General features: G+C 40.3%; 1 protein-coding gene across 2 annotated transcripts in view; it reads left to right on the top strand.

Annotated features, from left to right (window-relative positions):
* The window catches only part of SDK1 (sidekick cell adhesion molecule 1), a 417,916-nt gene that overhangs the window by 328,567 nt on the left and 74,698 nt on the right, over positions 1-14,651 (top strand). For both annotated transcript variants that reach the window (XM_075058380.1, XM_075058379.1), the window contains 5 exons: positions 3,310-3,419; positions 5,844-5,994; positions 7,915-8,152; positions 14,048-14,163; positions 14,440-14,629. In XM_075058380.1, the coding sequence (XP_074914481.1) occupies positions 3,310-3,419; positions 5,844-5,994; positions 7,915-8,152; positions 14,048-14,163; positions 14,440-14,629 (805 nt within the window). The remainder of the gene's footprint in view (positions 1-3,309; positions 3,420-5,843; positions 5,995-7,914; positions 8,153-14,047; positions 14,164-14,439; positions 14,630-14,651) is intronic.

Here is a 14,651-nt window from a genome sequence, read left to right as displayed (position 1 = left end):
TGAATATGTGTGCATCTGTCAACAAACATAATCCTTTTCTGAAGTTTGCATACACTGTTATCCAAAAAAACAGCTACAAGAAAGAAGCCTCTACATTTATTTTATGCAGAGCGGCTCATGGTGGACTCTTTTGCCCCTCAAAGGATTCTTTTATCCTTACCACTGCCCGTAGTTCTTTTTGCCCTGTGGGAATCCCTTTGTACTCTGATTCTTGAAACTGATATGTTTCCTCTGATCTGACATCAGAGTGTTTCAGCAAAAATAATTTCCTTTTCCTTCAAGAGCCTGAAACTTGGAATCTACTGTAGATCTTGTGGAAGTTAAAAGTACCAAAGTCCATCGCTGAAGGGTCTCTTCCGAGACTCATTTCTGAGTTTATTGCTAAATAAATGAAACTTGTTTTGAGTAACATTGGCCTTGAATTGCTTGGCCACACAAGTCAGAGGTCATGCAGAAGTCCCCAGGCTGTTCACCAAGCTACCCTACAGCTGGGCACCCTTCAGTCCTCTTACTTTGGAAAAACTCCCCAGACAAGCAGCACTCTCTTAAAATATACTACTGATTTCAATAGAAGATCTAACACTTGGAGTTAGTTTCTCAAATGCTGACACCAGATCCTGGGAACATTACAAGGTATTATTCTGACTAAAGCAAGTTCCCGATCTATTTTTCTTGAAAATTTTTGCTGAACCACAGAACTATGCCTGTGGTTGATTTTTTTGCTGCCTCTCTGTCACTACCTTTCAGCAGAATATCAGTCTAAAAGCAGTTAATTGGGACTGTCTGTGCTCCCGCTTTGCCCAGGGTCCCCCACCTCCCAGTATAGGTAGCGGTCACCCGTTTACCAGCTGGCTCCTGAACTTGGGAACAACCAACATGCCAGGCTTGGATGGTGTCTGCCATTTCTTCCTACGCTGCCTCCGTCGTTCCTACCAGGGAGAGCATTCACAACAGAAAGTTGTCTCCTGGAAGAGCTTTGGAGGGGTTTGCCGTAGTCCTGGGCACATAGAAGCTTTCGCTGCTTCTCCATCAGTAAAAGATCCTTAATATTTCTACCTTTGCAGCCAGCCGGTAAATGTGTAGCTGCAAAACAGGTGGGGGGTTTTGGACACCTCTCAAGCTTGAGTCAATGTCAATTGTTCACAGCCCTGTGGGCCTCTGGGTCTGAACCATGTGGTCCTTAATGTGTATTAATGACCTGCCTGCTGCTGCATAACAACTGAAACCTGGGGTCTTTTTTTTTTTTTCCACTATGCAAGAAATATTTTTAAAAGCTCTTACTGTTCTTAGAATACAAGAAGACGACAACTTCACTACTGGAAATTATTTGCAGCCTGCAAAGCACTGCGGACTGTTGCTATACAATTACTGCAGCACTTTGAGGTGCTGCTGTTAAGAGCAAGGAGTTTTGCAAAAATAAGCATTTACTATAGACTTTCTACAGTATTAATCAAAACCTCTTTTAATCAAGAGTGTTCTCTGTTTCCTTGACTGAAATCAACCCTCTCTTCCTTTCTTTGTTCATGTAGGTTTGTTGTTGTTTTTTTAAATTCTCTTTATCATCTCTTTGTTCTTTGGGTTCAGTTCGGGGCTGTTCTGTTTTACCATGCAGACCTGTCTCAACTTGCTTCATTGAAGCTTCTTCATCCATGGACTTTACTAAAATTTATGGAGCTCAGCTGGGACTGGGAATTTTAAAAGGCCCATAATCTTCACTGACATCTATTTTCTATGTTGTTTGGTGTGTGGCAGTGTCCTTGATAACCAGCAAGACTGAAAGACCCGTCAAGACCTGTGCAACCACATCCCTCCATGAAAGAGGTCCTCTGCTAGGAAGATCACAGAGGCTTCTTTTCACAGTGCAATGCAGAACTTATTTCTTTGGCCTAATTTTCCTTGTGTCATTTCTTCATGCACAAACATAAATATGCAGCACATTAAGTCCTGGGTGAGCGAAGAACTAAAACATCTATAAATAAATCAGGCTGCTTCTCCTGAAGGGGAAAAAAAAAAAGAAAGACTGAATGAAACCTAATTTTCTATTTGAAGTACTTGGGTATGCTAGATACTTTGGGCTACATTCCCTATCAAGTGCTTTGACAGTGTCTATGGCTGTAACTAGTATACAGAACTCGTAAGGGATCTGTTTAACAAAGATTAAAGGAAATAGTTCTTTACACAGTGGGTTGTGAGCTTCTGGAATTTGTTGCCACAGCAGTCTGTAGGAGGAGATAGTGTCAGCAGGTTAAAAAAGGATTAGGCATCTTCGTGGATATTAAGTCTGCAAATAGACACTAAAGGGAATAGCTGCCTGTGTACCCTCCGGTATCCTGCAGCCCGGGACTGCGGATACCAGAGCAGGGTGAGGGAATCGGACGGCAGGTACTGCCCTCTGTGGTAGGGTCGAAACACCAGATTAAATATGCACAGTGCTAGGGAGTTACATCAGGGAGTCTCGTCCAAGATCCCCTGTGTTTCAGCACTTGTGAATCTCCAAAGTGAAGCCCAACCGTCTCCCACCTCTCTTGTCGCCTTCTGCACGCTCCTACCGTGGCTTTTACACACACAACCCTGCCTACGGCCGCTGCCCTCTGGGAGGGTCCCCGGCCAGACTCTGACCATTCTGTCATGCCTTGTTGACTTCCTTTTAAGTCCCGATTCATCTTCGTTTTATCTCCAGAAAGCTATACGGAAAGTAACGCCCTCAATTCTCATCACCGTTTTGTCCCTTCTAACACTGCCGTAGCTGTGTTGGGCAACACGTTGTGATTAATTAATACAAAGGATTGCACGTGGAAAAGTCTGGCCTAAGTGCAGAACAGCAGACGAGGTCAAAACACTTTTGTCCTTTGACTTTGTTCTTGTTTCTCTGTCTTCATTTCTGTGGCATTTTGCCTCCATCGAGACTTACTTAGTATGCATCAGTTCCTGTGAGTTATTATCAAAGCTATTTTTCATTTTGTTACATTACTACTTGATACTTCTGTATTGTGGCAGCGAGATTGAACAGGGTATTAGCGCTCTCACGGTGTTTTTCTGGAATAGATCTTATTAGAGGATCCCAATGAAGTCCCAACAGATACAAGGAAACTTGGCTAACTTGGCTGTGTTATTGCTTTACAAATAACCAGTGCCTCGTCATATAAAAATTAATATTAAATTAACATTAACTGCATAATATGTATTTAAAAGCATTTGTCCTTCCACTGTTGTGATGACACACATTGCAAAAGAGGTTATATATATAATTCTTTATATATATCTATATATAGTCTGCTTTGTATTCCTTCTTACCTTTCCCACATACAGGTTGGTGTACTGGGTGATGAAGAGGAGTGGGTGAGTCTTCGTGAGGTGGAGAATGAACCTGATGCTCAGATGCTGGAGGTACCGAACCTTACTCCTTACACTCATTACAGGTAAGAACAGCAGGTAATTAGCTGCAATGTGAAAAAAATGAGTAAATAGCAGCATGGAACAGCTTTCCTAATCAGAAACAGCTGGTTGTGTTTTATAATCTGAACAAAAGGGAACAGGTTTGCTGTTTTCACAGTTTATACTTAAAATTACTCGTCTGATATTGTTAATTGTAATTTACATACAATACAGTTCGTAATATTAAAAAAGAAATGCAAGTGCACAGTGAAATGCTTTTACGAGTACCTGATATCCTGTGACTTCCCTCATCTAAAGGGTGCACCAGTGTAACATCAGTCAGTGACAAATCAATTGTAGTTAAACTGGTGCAAACTTGTAATTACATATTTACATCAGTTTAAACATCGTTTTATTGATTTAGCTTAATTTGGTAACATCAGTTAAATGAAACCTTTGTTTATAAGAATTTACCATGTTAAGCTTAATAGATATATGCAGTGCTTAAACTGATTGAAGTGAATCTACATTATGGGTGCACCCCAGTTAAACAAGATTGATTTCTAAATCAATTCAATTCAAGTGATGTGTTGCTTTAGTATAGACAAGATTTGAGAATTTGAGGTACTCAATCCTAATGAAAAATACTTTCATGAAATAGCTTGCTAATGTAAAGGCTGGTTGCAAGGAGATATAGTGGCAAATGTTAAATGAGCTTACTAGAAACTTGTCCATTTTGCGCTGGCTGAAGGGCCTATTAGCTAGCCCATGTGCTGTTGCGAACTAGTAGTAGGTGCAATCGAGTAGAGCTCGTATAGTTTACAACTAATTCAGTGCTGGTACACTAATTTTCTTCCCTTAGAAGCCTCAGAACATATTGAATTTCTCACAAACTCCCCACTGCAGTGTTTTACATCTCATCCTCAAGAGCTGTACATTTACTAAAAGCTGTTTGAAAATTTTTGAGCTTGAGCAGAGATTTCTGGTGCAGAGGTTTAGGAAAATTATCTTCAGGTTGAGAAGATTTTGCTCTCCTCATAAAGGTGGATCCTTAAAGCTGAAAAGGCAGAGGTGAATAGTAAAGCGCAGGTCGTACCAGAGTTCAATGTTCCGTGTCCATGCAAAATAAGAAAGACTTGCACACCTAGCAGGCGTATGGAGAATTGTCTTGTCTTTGAGGTAAAAAATAATGAGGAAGTATATGAGGAATTTGGCGTGGGCTTTTTTTTTCCTATTCTTAAACTTTTTGGTTCATTTTATTGCTACATCTCATTTCTCTCTTCTATCCATTGAATTCTGGAATGATCCCAGTTATGCTGGGATCTTTCACGTGTCCAGTTCTTCTCTGATTTTTTTTCATCATAAAGCAGCTCCTTGAATTTTGCCAGGTTTTTTCTGTCTTGCATGCACAGATACAAGCTCTTTTGGGTTTGTTTCAGTGTAGAGCAATTTTATACAATTTTTTGAAACCTAGAAAGTTGTTGCCAAATGGATTTGTTGTCCTCTGGTCGGCTTTAGTCATTACCCAGTGAGGAAATACATCATGAGAGCTAATTATCAGACCACATCTTTATCAGCCAGCTTCTTTTCTATATTTTGTGCCAATGTTTGCGAGTGAAATCAAGGACAGTATTTGTTTAATGCGTTTCCTTTAATGCATTTTCCAGGGAAATCAGAGCAGATAAATAAACACTGCTATGAAGACTAGCTCACCCTTTTCCTAAGCTCAGTCATTAGGTCCAAAAATTAAGTGTTTAGTATGAACAGGTCATGTGTTTATGTGCAAGTGCTGGATTCCTCTAATTGCTTGTGACGGGTGAGAGTATCTGAAATGTACAGCACGTCTTAATTATTTTGTGCTTCCTGAAAAAAAGATTTCTCTAAATCTTTCGTGACCCAGTAGGGATTTCTATTGTAGTAGAGGTGGTTTCAAGCAGACAGGGTATTTTTTAAAGACACATATCCATATTAAATAACTTAATCTGTCTTGTGCAGGAAGGCTGAAAATGCAGCACAGGGATAAATCATCTTCTTTCAACCAGTAATTGAGGGGAAATGTTATCACTAGTATATTTTTTATATTGACAGGGAATGAGAATATCCAAAGTTTGATATTTTAATACCTTTCTGAATGTATTGTACAAGCATCGCCAGAGAAAATCACTTATTGCTCGCATAAGCTCATCAGGCTTGGTATAATTAACATAAATTTCTCACACAAATACCTAAGTTTCTAATAGACCCTAAGCTAATCTCATTTTCATTTTTTTTAATACCTGAGAGGATCTGAAAGCAGTTACCATAAAGCATTCAGCAGTGAATACAAAGGGGACCTGCACACACCGACCTTTGTTGGAACATGTAGAAAGACCTAATTTGTATTTTGCTATCTTTTTTCCTGTTCTGGAAAGAGAGGTGTCATTCTCTGAGCTGTTACAGCGTGCGCTGCGTCTTTCCCTCCGCTCCAGGTTCCGGATGCGGCAGGTGAACGTGGTGGGCTCCAGCCCGCTCAGCCAACCCTCCCGCATCATCCAGACGTTGCAGGCTCCACCAGATGTTGCCCCCGGGAGCGTGACCGTGCGGACGGCCAGCGAGACCAGCCTGTGGCTGCGATGGGTGGTGAGCCGGCCAGGAGGAACGGGGGGCCGAGGGGAGCCGGGGTGCTGGTGCTTGGGACGCGGCTGCTTCCCCAGGGGGTCAGGCCAGCGCTCCAGAGTGCCTTTTCCTTGCGTTCAGCGTTGGGGAATAACAGCAACGTTATCTCCTTTTTCAGAATAGTCCAAAATCTGAGACTTGCCTTAAGTGCCTTATTAATCACATAAATTGCCTACTGCCACCATTTCTGCCACTTCATCAGGGGAATATATGCCTGTGTGTAAAACCTTGGATTTTGAGACTCTCTAGTCCCACAGTCTGGGTCAACACGTGGGACAGGAATATAATACTTGAGCTAATTTGCAGTTTCCTAGGGCTCAGCTGTTTGCTTTGTACAAAACAGTCCCCAGAAGGTGCACGCTGGCCATTGGCAATCATCCTGCAGGTACCGAACAGCTGTGGATCAAAGGCAGCAAAGTTTGCACATTACACTCCTGTAGGAAGATTATATTTATGTGCAAGGGCGTGGAGTTATGTGATAAAACGTAGAAAGAAATGATTAATTGCAAAGATGCAGTGATTGATGACATTGTTGTGCCCCTTTGACTGTCTCAGTTACCTGCAGAGTTGCCACGTTGGGATTTACTTGGCAATTAACCTGCTCCAGAATGGTTTTTCTTCTCCCCTGTTAGGCAGAATTTTCCACTGGGGTTACTGTGGTGTGAAGTTGATGAAGCACAGGTTTCCTTTTGCCCAAATGTTAGCTTTTCCATGCATAAACTCATTATGGCTGAAAGTCAAAATCAGGCTAGAAACAAAAGGGTTTTTCTCCCACCAGAAAGGAATAATTTCAGTTTCTCAATGGGACACTGCACGTAATTTTGTACCTTGAAAGACCAAAACATCAGACTTGGAAGGTGTCACCTCACTATCCATGGAAAAGCCATTGCTGTTGATTTGATAGGACCCGCATAACTCACTCATGGCTTTACCGTATGAATAACATGCCCTCATTGTTAAACCTTTGGTTCTATATCCTGACCCACATATCTTGCATAAAAATTAACTCCAGGTTGTTTTAAGAGACTTTAAAACATTTGTAAGATTGTGTTTCCTTGCTGTGCTACCTGGAAGCCTGTTTTTCATGAGTCAAACTGTGCAGGGTTCAGGAGGAGCAACAGCCACAGCTAAAAATGACCCGATACACCTTTTTCATGCTTAATAACATCAGTATTTGAAAGTGTTTAATCTCTTTTTTCAAGACCCGCAGGTGAATCTCTGTCCCCCTGGGAGCTGGGAATTCCTTCCTTCCTACAGAATAAGGGTCACATTTCTAGCCCTGCTTGCCTGCAGGATACAGTCTTCTAAGCTGTGAAATGTTAATGTGTGTCAAACTTTCCCAGTGATTCAGAACTGAATCTCAGTCATCCGTGGCGTCATGTAGTTAGTTTTATGGAGAAAAACTCTAAACTTCATGAAGTAGGCTAATTATTTCATATTTTAATCTCTGAAATTGCTTGGGGAGTTAGAATACTAGAATAAATCTCTGCTGATAAATGAGTAGGCAGAGAGTCAGTAAAAAAAGTAAAAAATGTACGATAAATGAATTTGTCACATGCTTCAGCAATTTATCATTCATTTCCATAATTAATCACAAAGCTCTGAAATATATTGTATTCATATCATCTCTGTTGATACACCCACAGCAAATGGCATAGTTCTGTGAGCATATCTATTTGGTTCAAAAATAAGGTAAAAATTAAAAGAAAATTTCAAGCAACACAGAAATTTAGAGGTCGTGAAACAAAACAGAAGATCAACCTCTTGATCTTTTTTGCCTTCCTGTGGCCTTATAGGAGTTCAGACTGCCTTGGTATAGAGTTTGGAGAGCCCTGGCAATGTGTTCTGTATGGGAATATTGCGCTTTTCTTTGTCGTTTGCCAGCCGCTCCCCGACACACAGTATAATGGCAATCCCGAGTCAGTGGGGTACAGGATAAAATTCTGGCGTGTGGATCTGCAGTCTCCCACCCTGACGAAGGTTATTAATGACCGATTGGAAAGAGAGTACACAGTTGAAGATCTGGAGGAGTGGACAGAGTATGAACTGCAGATCCAGGCTTTCAATGCCATCGGGGCAGGACCATGGAGCGAAGTAGTGAGAGGTCGTACACGGGAGTCCGGTAAGTCAAAGCTCCATGTCTGCTGTGAAGGACACATCTGAGAATGTCAGCATTTTTCTGCCCTTTTGCTCATTTTGTTTGTTTCTTTGGGGTTTTTTTTGGTTTGTGGGTTGGGTTGGTTTTTTTTTGCTTGTTGATCCATAAATCTAAAATGAAACAAAAAAAAAACCCCAATCTCTAGATGCACTGAAGGAAAAAAGACGTATAGATACTTGAGGGAGTTATTTATTTTATTCCTACCCTGCTTTCGTGCATAAACCTGCAGGTTATTTATTTAAAGCAAACAAAACAACCTCTCCCCATTCCTGCCCTCGTTTGGCAGCAGTACGGACGACAGAGCAAGAAGCTTGCATACAGCCTTCTCTGGCTGAGCAGGTTTCTCATGTTTCCTCTCCCTCCCCAGTACCCCATTGCCCCTCATTCTCCCCCTCTCCCTGTCCGCTGCTGGGCTCAAGCAGATTTTTCTCACAGTTGTGGTTATCTGAAATTTAATTTCAAGCACCAAATATTTCTAAAAGGGCAGAAGTTATTTTAGAGAGCTGATTAGCCACACAGAAATAAAATAATTATCTGAGCTTTTGATGACACTTTTTCAAAACTGCCTGCTAAAATGCTGTGTACAAGGCTATATAGACATAACCTGCATATAGACATAACCTGCGTATAGACCTAGAGCACAAGTACTGTATTGTCTAGCTGAATTGTCCATACTGGCATAGAGACATCAAATATCAGAAGCAAACTCTCAATGTCAGGCAACAATAAATCGTTACCTTAGTAGCAACAGTAAAGACAGATCTTGAAAATCTGCTCTCTAGCTGTTAACTTCCATAAAACCTGTTTCCAAACTTACCCTACATGCACCTGATAAATTAAAATTTATATTGCAAGTAAATAACGAAATGGGTGATGTATATGGTTTAGAAGTTTAATAATAGAAGCTCTTTGTGACCTGTACCTATGCAAGGTTCAACGCTGGGGTTTTTTTGTATTATTTTTTCCTATATTTCTTCATTAAAAACGTTTTGGAATTTAATCCTATGCATGCCCTACGGTTATAGGCACTCATACGCATGTCTGTGCACTCTGTACCACGCACGCAGCATTACTTGCTGGGAAGTGTGAACGTGCTGTACATGGCAGGATTTGGTCTGCTGCTTCAGATAACTGTCCTTTGAACTAGCCGAGGAGAAGGCTAAACAAAGTCATCCCCCGCCATTAAAGTCTTGCTTTTTGAGAAGTAGTAATTGGAAAGGTATTGCCAGAGGTATTTTAAACAAGGTGTGCTTGTGCTGGACTTAGAGATAGCAGGACCCAGGCAAAATAGTTTTGAAGTGTTCTGTATCGTAATAAAAAAGATACCGCGTTCTCCACTTTCTCCTTTCCGCTGCTCTTCAAACACTTCTTTTGAAATGTAGTAAATACTAAGATTAAGTGATTTCATAAAACCTTAGGATTATAGTGCTCTTGCTCAGCATCTAAAGATCAGAGGTTACGTGCGTATTTGGCATTTTCTCTTGCAATATTAAAAGAAGGTTGACTTGAAACTGATTGTAGGAGGCACACAGAAACCAGGATCAAAATAACACAAAGCTGTGATCTAGGCCATAAGGACTCATTTGTTTTTTTCCATGTGTTTTCTTTGATATTAACATCTGATTTCTTGAATAGAGCAAGTCAGGGCTCAGACTTTTGGCTGTATCTTCTTAGATTTAGAATATACAAGAAGCGCTGGCATAGCAGCAAGCTGCATGAGAGAACTGCAGGGAATCTGCAGTTAACCTGTATGCACAGTCAGATGGGGTTAAAAGGCAAATAAAAGATATCTGGAGCCAGAGAGAAAGGTCAAAGTATTTTTAGGTCTGTCTTCTGAACTATACGAAAAATTCTATTTATTGCTTCTGTTTTCAAAGTACTTTAAAAGCAAGTGTCCTAAATATTTCTTTTTCTATTTTGTAGACACAAGGTCTTAGGGAAGTTGGTTTTGCCTGGTGCTGCAGGTTGTAAACATCCCTCACAGCTGGCCAGAGGTGCCTTGGCCAGGATCGTGTGGTGGTTCATTGGCAGAACTCACGGTTCTGTGTTTTATGCTGTCCAAGGAGCCTAAGAAGTTAGTCTGGGCACTAAATCAGCTTGTGGTACCTGATGACAGTGCGGCCACTGGAGTCCAAGATCTTTATTGAAAATAAAGCTGTGCATGAGCAATTCTGTTCATTATAGGATGTGAAATCGTATCCCTAATAACCGAGCACACATGCTAACAATAAAGGAACGTGCTGTTACAGGTACTCTCCGGTTTCTGAAGCTCTTGAATATAAACCATATTGAAACCAAAGAAACTATGAGAGAATAAACAATGCCGTGGGGTTTGGTAACCCAGGCTTGAAAAACAGTTAGGAAACCCTAAAATGAAACTCTGGGATAGGGTTGGAGGGAGCTGAAGATGGAGGGGGATGAATTAGGATTTTAAAATGGGACAGGTTTTATCAATCCAAAATGGTTTTATAATGTTAGAAATTAAATAACTCATTAAATTTTACAGTAAAATAACTGCCGAGTAACAAGCTCAGTTACCGCTCAATAAATTGACAATGATAGTAGGTACAATACAGAAAAGGTAAGAAAATGCAAAGACCTTTGATGTATTAAAACAACCTTGACAGGGCTGCTTCCTTTTAGATACAAACCTTCTTATTTTCAAACAATCTCAAATACACCTAACCCAGTGCCTTCATATTTTGGGGGCTCCTAATATTCAGCTGCATGAATGTGTATATTTGTATTACAAAATCAGCTACTCTACAAGCATGGTCACATATTTACGGCATGGATCAGTCTCTTGATATTTCAGAGACTGACCTTCATGAAGCAGTTACTGTGGTGTGATAAAGCATCGCTTGATAATTCAAATGTGGTCCAATGTCACTGTGGGGATTTGTCAGTTTATACAAGCTGAGAATTTGGCCTCCGGTATCTAATTTTATAGGCAAAATGGTTGTGTACTGCAGCTACGCTACTTTTGCCACAAAGGTTGCTCTAAATTTGCACTTCTTAATTGACGTCAGATGTACAATATGCCACTTTAATTTTTACTTTCAATAAACAGTGCTGGATGTTCAGCTAAAATGAGCTGCAAAAATGGAGAGAACACTGCATCCCACTGTCTAGCTTTCTTAGAAAGCCAGAATACAGGCTAGCTTATTAAAAGCTGCTTTTGGCCCAGTTAGAGACATAAAACAGTATCATTCGCTATATATCAAATCTGGCTATGTCAGATGTAGAAAGAAGATGCGTGATCTTAGATGCCAACATGGATAACCTTAAAAACTTGAGTTCTTATTGAAGTTCCAGTGCAAAGTGCCAGTAAGTCTGTAATTTCCTACATTTGATCTTAGCTCATCATTTCGTTTCAGTGTTTCCGGTTCATTTTGTTAAAGCTCTGAGATTTTTTTGGACACTGTTGCTTGGCTTCTGTGCTGTTTTTGCAGGTTACTAATGAGAACCCAGCTTTGGAGCCTGTAACAAAGTCTTCAGTGCAACAGTTAAGGAAACCAGCATTAGAGAAGGGAACTCGCAGAGGAACGAGGGATCTATATGCCTCACTCCAGCCACTAATTAGTCTTAGCAAATTATAATTTCTTTGAATCGTGATATCCTGAGAGAGGAGAAGCGTTGAAAGAAATGAAGGTTACGTTTCAATTCATTCTTAAAGGGTCGATCAATGTCTGTTACTTGATAAAAGACTGGCAACAATAAGATCCATAATATCTCCTGCAGGTCCTGAATGCATACATCCATGTTAGAATAAAATTCTCAACACTAGCATGAGAACTGGAGAATTAAAGCGCACTCAGTGAACACAAGTATTTTTGCCATTTAGGCGTTGCACTTAGATTCCTTTCTAGCGAGAGGGGACATTTAGCTGCTCTGGCTGTCACTGGGAATTAAGAGGAGTCTGGGCTAATAAATCTTCAGATAGACCATTCTCTCCTTTGTTAGCTTTCAAGTTCCCCTGCCAGCAGCATGATCGTACACACACCTCAAAGCAATCATGCACGCAGGGCCAGCCCAGGCACAGCCTCCACCTTTTGTGAATTTGGGAAATCTCGTGGCTGCTGATCAAAGAGGAAAAGAAATATTTGTAAAATAAAGAAACTTTTTCTCTCTTGAAAGACTTCAAACCAGATAAAATAAAAATAAATGTAGCTGGAAAGGGCTTCTTTCCTCTACGCATCCTGGTTTCCTGTGACCCACCTCCACCCTTTCTCTCTCCAGAAGTGATTCATGTGGGAGTAGGTCTTTGTGAAGATCTACAGATAAAGTTATGGCAGCTATCCAAAGACGTTCATGGCTCCTGGCAATCTATTTTCCTTTAACATAATTATATTCTTGTGGGGGATAAATCTAGAAGATTTAAAAAAAAAAAAAAAAAAGAAAAAGCACTTCAGCGTTGGAGTGGGAAAAAAATGGATTTTAGTCTGCTGCAGTGCTGTGAGATGGTGCTCTGTTTCTCATGTCCCAAATAATTGGCAACGGGGAAATTGTTTCAGAAATTACTATCTCTGCAGTTAACCTTGAGTGCACAAGGGTGGGGGGCGGTGCATTGTTTTTGGGTTTTTTTTCAATTTATATTAATTCTGGTGTCATACTCATTATCTCGTTCATGTTGCTAGGAGCTTCAGGAGCTCGCCTTCAAAACAGCAGATCTGTTCTTTCATTTGGACATCCAGGAAAGCATTACTTTTGGCAGAGATTTGTGCTCCTTTTTGTGATATATTCAGGACCTAAACAAGCCTTACTGTCCATAAGTGCTTGTGTAACATAACTTGGTGAAATGTTCTCTTGAGGTCTGACAGGTGTATTGTGCTTTAGAAAAGATTGTACCCTTCAGATGTTGGAAATGCCACAGGAAAAAAAAATGCAAAAGGGCAGCATAAAATGTGAACTCTTAAAAATAGCCTCAAATTCTGCTTGCATAACATGGCATGCTATTAAGCTTGCCTACAAAAGCTTGCAGTTGTGTGGTTGTTCTGCAGCAGTTAGGGTTTTAATGGCATTAGAAAATGCAAGTTTGCTCTTCTCTCGAGTCAGAGAAAATTACAGTGTTCCTGTGCCATCGGTTGTAATGATGTTTCTAGTTTCATAAGAGCCGATTTTGCAACATAAATGAAATAGGCATATCTTTCATTTACACCGTATCAGTCCCTGAAAATACACCTTGTGTTAACGTGTCCATCTATAATTGATGTATTGCAAATGTTGAGCACTATCACATAATCAAAAGGCTTAGAGGTTAAAAAACTTCTTACTGAACTGGGAGTGCAATCCAGTGGTTGAAATTATTGCTAACTCTAGACAAGATGCTATAATTTCCTTTCAGATAATATAGGAAGCCAGGGTGGCGTAAAACTTCGTGTTAGAACAGATTGTACCGTAAGATAAACTCCCATTCATAAAGATTTCTGGCTTTTGGCATAGAGAAATAAAATGTATGGGAAAGAAATACTAGGAGATAGACTTCTGTAAAAGTTCAGCAACTTAAACTTGATTCTAATTACTGCAAATATAGAGAACTTGAAATTTATTCATATCTGCCTGTATTTACTCTCTGTCTGTAGACACTGATTAGTATTAAATATTTAGCTCTTTACAAACGTCGTGATTTCTGAGATGAACTGGTAAGAAATTGTGAAGCAGGCTGAAATATAAAGAAGATGTAGAATGAATACAAGACAAGAAGGGATTGTCTAGAACCTATTCCAGTGCTTTTGGATTTGAATACTCTTCTGTGGGATCCTGGAACAATCCCAAGCAAATAGGGGATTGCTATAAGAGCAAAATGATTTGGTATGTCTTACTTATTTCTGCTTTTTTGGTAATGCCGTGTGATTCCAGTTCCCTCTGCTCCTCCTGAGAATGTCTCTGCTGAAGCCGTGAGTTCAACCCAGATCCTTCTGACATGGACCGCAGTCCCTGAGTCCGAGCAGAATGGTCTCATCCTGGGTTACAAGGTATGCAACTGGAGTTTCATCCTTATTTCATTTTTAATGTATTACCTGGATATGTTTTTGCACTTGTTATTTATTATTCACCTGCTGGATATTTATATAATTCCTAAGTCAGCTCGAGAAGATGTAGGAAGTGTGCTGGTTTTGAAAGGGGTGATTGGTGGATATACTCTCATTTTATATTTTGTGAAAAGGAGGAATCTAAAATGCGTACCCCTCTTTTCAGTCCTCATGTAACAATCTTTTTCCTTCTGTATTTCACATACATTTATTCTGCAGATACTGTTCAAAGCAAAAGATTTAGACTCCGAACCAAAGAGCCAAATAGTAAGAGGTAACCACACTCAGTCTTTCCTGCTGTCTGGCTTGCGGAAATACGTGCTCTATGAGATCCAGGTATTGGCATTCACTCGTATTGGAGATGGAGTCCCCAGCTCTCCTGCAGTTATAGAAAGAACCAAGGATGATGGTAAGTTTAAAGGTTACCAAAA

Source organism: Buteo buteo, chromosome 27 (assembly GCF_964188355.1).
Source record: "Buteo buteo chromosome 27, bButBut1.hap1.1, whole genome shotgun sequence".
Lineage (NCBI taxonomy): Eukaryota > Metazoa > Chordata > Aves > Accipitriformes > Accipitridae > Buteo > Buteo buteo.
Note: the sequence above shows the minus strand (reverse complement) of the source record. Positions and strands in the feature narration are given on the sequence as shown.